Source organism: Centrocercus urophasianus, unplaced genomic scaffold, assembly GCF_019232065.1.
Source record: "Centrocercus urophasianus isolate 14NV4802_14NV808 unplaced genomic scaffold, USGS_Curo_1.0 seq_28, whole genome shotgun sequence".
Lineage (NCBI taxonomy): Eukaryota > Metazoa > Chordata > Aves > Galliformes > Phasianidae > Centrocercus > Centrocercus urophasianus.
In genome coordinates this window covers 9,781,014-9,787,785 of record NW_024884844.1, presented here as the reverse complement: position 1 = coordinate 9,787,785, position 6,772 = coordinate 9,781,014, and the positions used below count along the sequence as shown (strand labels likewise).

The following is a 6,772-nucleotide window of genomic DNA, read 5'->3' as shown; positions in this document are numbered from 1 at the left end:
CCCCCCCCCCCCCCCCCCCCCCCCCCCCCCCCCCCCCCCCAAGAGGTTACACAGGATAATTACATTTGACTGAGAGATTAGAAATTGAAATTTGGATATGTTCAGATGCTAAAAATATCATATAACTGCTTTAAGAAGACAGATCAATGAAATTTTAACTGTTCAGGAAAGAAAGCAACAACTCTTAGTGCATTTGAAGCTACCTTTTATAATATGTAGACCACAAATCTTTAAGAACAATGAACTGTAAATAAGTAGTAACATACTTATTTAATCTGAAGTCTACATTATTCTTTGGATGGCATAATGGAGCTTCTGTGAACTGCGAATTACTTAATTCAATAAGAAGCCTTGTGCCTTGTTGGTTATTGTTGTAATACTTTGCATTTCTGTCACAATAGTGATTTCCCTGAGAGAAATCTATTCTATAAAAGAATTATGAAGGGCTGAGCAATCACATAAAACAAATGCTGGTTTATCTCACTGATAAGTAATTTTTTTCTTCTTTAGAAATAAAGCGAACGCAAATGGAGTTTTATTCTACAGCATTCTGAAACAGTTTCCACAGTAGTTATGTGTAGCCCACTGTGCATGTTGTAATTATCACTTCTTTTTAAACCTATTATCCGACTACTATTTTTTTAATGGTGATTAAACAATTATTTAAATTCATGTCTTTTGTAATTAAAAAGTACTGGAGTTGTATATATTTTTCCATGAATGATGATAATATTTCTTACAATAGGAATTAATTGTATTCAGTAACATAGTATGAGAGTTCCTCAAATCCTCTTACATAGTAGATATTTCATGCAAATTAGTGTTCTGAAAAAAAAAATTCAACCTGTTCTGAAGCATTTATAGAGGAATAAAGCATCCTTTTGATTTTAGAAGAATGTGAACGTTGCCTTGAATGAATAAGTAGAAAGCCACAGGAACTCTATCTTCTGTAATGGACCTAGAATAGATGTAATGCACTTAGCAAAGATGCAGTGAGAGTTTTGGTGCTATGATATAAAATTTCATGACTTCCTCTTCTGCAAGAGGTGCTTTTTTTTGTTACGTGTTTCAACCAGTATGAAAGTTACTTGGGAAGAATTTTTGTATGTGTTCAAAAAGGAGTATACTTGTAGAGGTCATCTACTCTGTGCCTAAATCTAGATCTTCCCTAATAATAGGGTTCACAGTTGATGGGAATGCTACAAGAATGGCCAAGTCTCTCAGACCTCAGAAGAAACTGTTCATATCTCATAACTAAAGGACAGCAATCACTTTGTCTCTTCTGAAAACAATGCATATCTCAGAGAATGGGAGTAGAAGTAGGTAGAGCAGCAGACATTCACGTGAAACAAGCCTGGATAGACAAATCAGGAGGAATTTCCTGGCTATAACAGTTATGAAAAGAGAATGAAAGTACTGTATGATTAACTAAGATTTTGCTTCTGTGGCTCTTACATTTGAGATTTTTTCATTCAGCTGTGTGCTACATGTGCTATTCTCTTCAGATAGTATGTATAAATGTTGCTATTAATTTTATCAAGAACTGGCTTTCATTTGTTTGTTTCTTTATTTCTGTCCTTCTCCTTTCTTCCCAGGGGGGAGTATATGTAGAGCTGATGAGTTCTTGTGCAACAATTCCCTCTGCAAACTGCATTTTTGGGTTTGTGATGGAGAAGATGACTGTGGAGATAACTCTGATGAAGTCACTGAAATGTGTGGTATGGTATTAAATTTTTGAACACTTTGTGTAGTAAAGCAAATAAGTGATTTAGAAATGACATGTAACATACATAAATACATGAAGATACATATCCAAGTTTTCCTCACTTAACCTTTCATTTTGTTTAACCTTAAGGTAAACAAGCAGGGTAATCTTTTATAAATGCTAAGTTAGTTTTATGTTACCTGGTACGTATGACAGTGAAAACTCTGCTCTGAAAAAGTGGCTTCACCTTTCTTCTTTTCAAGTTTACATTCTTTTTATCTCTATTGAAATGACAGGTTAGGTTTCAAATAAAAAATTGCCTGTGTGTCTTTTTTAAGTTATGTCTACCTGTTAGATGAATACTTATTATTCTGAGAACAAAAATTGTGTAACAAATGCTGTGTGTTATTGCTCCACGTAGTAATTACCTTATGTGATCAATACTTAATGCAGTCGAGGATCACAAAATGTTAGAAATAGTGAAGATATTTTCAGCAAAATTGCACACCCATACAAAAAAAAAAAAAAAAAAAAAAAAAAGAGTTCCTTTTTTTAGATTGTACGAGACTTTTCGTGTGATTTTAAATAATACAGTATTTTGTCAGACCTAGCCTATCCACCTGCTGGAGTTTAACCCTACTGTAAAACAAAGTTCTCGTAGTTCTTCTAGGCTAACATCTACAATTTATTTTCATAATGAATTCAGGAAATTTTAATGAATATACTGTTGAGATGTTCTTTTACAGCTATATGCAACTTTCACTAATTAACTTAACATTAACTTCACTAATTAAACTTAACATTCAGTTGAACAAGTCAATGAAATCCCTAATGCAAACAGGTGATGAGCACATCCAGTTTGTTACACTTGTCCATTGTTACTGCTATTCGTACAATTTTGGATACTTGTGAAAAAATTAGTCTTTTTGTAGGAGATACACAGATGGGAGAAAAAAATTACTTCTGTAATGATCTGTATAGAGAATTAAATATACAGCTTCCTTTGCTTTATTTCTGACATATTTAATGATTTTCAAAGATAGTGTAATATTTCATATCACACATAATACTTTCATTCCTGAAATGAAAAAGTGGCTCTGTAAACATTGTTTTAGTGTTAGTACACTAGGGATCAGAACTTAAAATCAAGTACTATTCATATGTCATGTGCAGTTGTGTTTCCATGCTTGCTTATTGCCTTGATAAAGAAACATTTTAAAAGATTCAAAGAATATAACTGGGTAATAGCTGATTTTTATTTTTATTTTTTAATATGCAGTTAAGTTTCCATGCCCTCCAACAAGGCCATACAGATGTAGAAACAACAGGGTTTGTCTGAGACCTGAGCAGATTTGCAATGAGGTTGATGACTGTGGTGATAACTCGGATGAAGATCACTGTGGTAGGTGATATTACCTTTCAAGGCATTCAGATCAAAGAAAACAACTTGAAGGCAAACTTTGTTGCAGAGATCTGCTTGTCCTTCAGTAAAGCTTAGCTGGAGGTTAGTAGATCGTAGTTTGAAATGGAAAGACATTAGGCTTGAAATAATTGCCTACTGCTTCATGGTCATTCCAATTTCTACGTGTCTAAAATAATCTAAAAAATCTTACTTATTGCTTTAATACTGATAATTTTTTTTTTTTACTCATTTGTACTTCTGTAGATAAAATCACCTATAAAGCAAGACCATGTAAAAAAGATGAATTTACTTGTAGTGATAAGAAATGTATTCCCATGGAGCTACAGTGTGATTGGTTTGATGACTGTGGAGATGGTTCAGATGAGCAAGACTGCAAAATAAGTGAGTGTGCTTGATACATTTTTTTTATAATTGTAGTAGAAAAGAAATATTAAGCTAAGGCTAAGAAATAGCCTTATGGTATGGTATGAAACCATGTACAACCTCCTCAACAACATTCAATTGTAACATGTAATGTGTTACCTGCACAGTATCTAAGCCAATGTACCTAATCTTATGTCAAGATAAAAGCTGATTTTATAGCAATTCAAGTTGTAGTAATCACAACAGAAGTTCTTGAGGTTTTTGGAATAGATCAGATGTAATTTCATTACTTTTTACTTCTCACCTGCAGCAGGATGAATTTTAGTACTAAAATTATTGATGTGTAAAGCATGATGACTCAACTAAATAGTATCAAGTTATATGCGTATGTAGATAAATACTGCAATGTCATACAGTTGTTTGAAATTTAGATTGATCTTTCAAAAGAAAGATGTGTGTCACGTTTTTTGTTGGTTTATCATGGTGTTACTTTCAATGATTCAAACAAATCTATCAGAAACTTTTAGGCATTTTGTTTGTTTAGGTGTCACAGAATATACATGTGAAGATAACGTGAATCCTTGTGGAGACGATGCATACTGTAATCAAACAAGAACATCTCTACTATGTCAGTGCAAGCCTGGATTTCAGAGAAATGAGAGAAATAGACAATGTGAAGGTACAGACCTTTTCTATCAGCTTTCACTGCTAGAGAAAGACATGCGTATCACGTGTATATTTTTCCTAGAGTACAAACTCTTTCACAGCAATGGGATTTAGAAATTAAGATAAGAAGCTGGAAGGACTTAAAGGATGTAGATATAAGCATTTTAACTGGAGAAGTTATCAAAGATTAGTGCTGGTTGTGCAAGTCAAAATATTCCAAACAAAACATAAAATGATTTTATAATTTAAAATGTAAGTGGATGATTTATGGTTTAATAGAAGAGTTAACCAAGCAATTAGGATTAGCTTTTAAATATGTATGTGAGAATATTTTGAATGCTTAAAAATAATGAAGATGCAGAATACTGAAAATCGAAATGAAATCAGTTGAAAGTAAACTGCTTTAGACAAGGTAATCCTAATATCTGTTATAGCACATAAAGCAGGAAGAAAAAGATATGGTAGTTATAAAGAAATATGAGCCTACTTTCAGAAGAATGATTGTGAATTTATTGGTGAGAAGTGCTTGCAGAAAATGCACAGATCACTTCAGTGGGACAACCAAAGTTTTCATAATTTGGCTTTTCAGTTCAAGCTCTACATATAGCTTTTCAAGTAACAGGTGCTTTCAAGAGCTTTTCAAGTAACAGGTGATTGTGTAGTTTTAAGTATAACAGAGGCAATTATGATGAAGATAATCATAGGAGACATTTTCATTCTCAAGGCTGATTTCAAGCTCTAATGATGATAGTTTAGTATAGAAAAGATGGAGAAGTAGTATAATAAATAAGTTCTAAGCTCTGTTGAATGCAGTAGGAATAACGTTAATAATTGCAAAAAGCTTCTTTCACTGTTGTAAGTTATAAAAAGGATACAAGTTCATTTTCTTAATTCACATTGTTGCACATATTTAGAATGTGTTAAATAGTAGGGTACTGTGATATAGATAAGTAAACTGCATTGTTTTCTTACAGACATCAATGAATGTATGGTATTTGGTGCTTGTTCCCAGCACTGCAATAATGTTAAAGGCTCATACAGATGTGCATGTGAGAAAAATTACAAGGAATGGAATAACAGTTGTAAAGCAAAAGGTAAGGTTACAGAAATGGACAATACTAAATCTTTTGTTATTGAAAGTCTTATGTTATTAATACGGTTGGTAACACTGATAGTTTGCATATAAAAATTGATTTTAGATCAATATTCCTTGAATAGGGCACAGAAGTAATTCTCAAAATCACTCAGATTTATGCTTCATTGAGGTAAGCAGTAAATTCTTAGAACTACCATAAAAATGAATACTTAACATGAAAGTTTGTTATAATTTGGAAGAATCTCCTTCAGCAGTAAACTAAATAGTATCTGGAGTTAACACGTTTTACTTTAGTGATGTAAGTGGAGTTTTTCTAAATATAGTCATCTTAAAACAGGTATCACGTAAATCAGCTGCCCAAACTACGTGCTACTGAAGGTAAATATGCACACACAGATTTTCTGTCTTTCATGAGACAGATGTGTTGTACAAAGTAGAGCTATTAGTTTTGTCTGAGCTATTAGTTTTGGCATAGTGTAATTTTTAAATTCATGTTACAAATGAAAAAAAAAAAAAAAAATAATCCAAATGCTGGAGTAAATTTAACATAATCTTTATGGATCTACGTCTGAATAAGTGGAAGTATCAGCATAGCATCTCACCAGCGATTTAGTGAGATTTTAATGTGATTTATACCTACACTTGGTCTTCAGCATGACACCACTATCAAAGTTAAAAATTGTGGCTCCTTATCTTTGTGCATACATGGTGCACAACTATGAACTAATCAGAGCTTTATGGTCTGTAAAGTAATATTTATTACATATATCTTAGAACCACAACAAAATGAATCATGTTAATCCCAGTCGTTCCTTCTCTGTACAACAGACACATACTGGGTAGGTAGATGTGGTAGCTTTATTCACATTTTCTTGATGCAGATTTGTCCTGGGAAGATCATATTCATGAGTAATTAATAATTTCCTCCATATATATAGCATGGACTCTATCAGGATGAAGAATCATTACCTACTATTGAAGATGTTCATGTCGCTTTATTTGTATATTGATTATGTAGTCTCATGTGTCATAGACTGAGTTTGAAAGCATTTGTGTTGTGTAATGGTGCCAAATTATGAGGAATGAAGTTATTTCCCTGAGCATGAACGCCCTTCTCATCCCAAACAATCAGAAAATAATTTTGACATAAAAAATGGTCAGATAAACACTGATTTTGCATTAGTTGACATTTATCTTATTTTTGTTTCATTATAATAATCCCTAGGCTCTGAAGAACAAGTTCTCTATGTTGCTAATGACACTGACATCCTGGGTTTTGCATATCCATTCAACTACAGTGATGTTCATCAACAAATATCACATATTGAACATAATTCAAGGATAACTGGAATGGATGCATATTTTCAAGGGAACATGATTGTTTGGAGTACTCAGTTTAATCCTGGAGGAATTTTCTACAAAAAACTTCATGATGAAGAGAAAAGGCAAAGTAACAGCGGTTTGATAGTAAGTAAAAAAAAAAAAAAAAAAAAAAAAAAAAAAAAAAAAAAAAAAAAAA

The 6,772-nt window shown here is 32.5% G+C and overlaps 1 protein-coding gene across 1 annotated transcript in view; it reads left to right on the top strand.

The window, feature by feature from the left end:
- LRP1B (LDL receptor related protein 1B) overlaps nt 1-6,772 on the top strand; it is a 440,883-nt gene that overhangs the window by 384,142 nt on the left and 49,969 nt on the right. The window contains exons 72-77 of the mRNA XM_042827024.1: nt 1,596-1,718; nt 2,985-3,107; nt 3,372-3,509; nt 4,036-4,170; nt 5,132-5,251; nt 6,479-6,720. Of these exons, the coding sequence (XP_042682958.1) occupies nt 1,596-1,718; nt 2,985-3,107; nt 3,372-3,509; nt 4,036-4,170; nt 5,132-5,251; nt 6,479-6,720 (881 nt within the window). The remainder of the gene's footprint in view (nt 1-1,595; nt 1,719-2,984; nt 3,108-3,371; nt 3,510-4,035; nt 4,171-5,131; nt 5,252-6,478; nt 6,721-6,772) is intronic.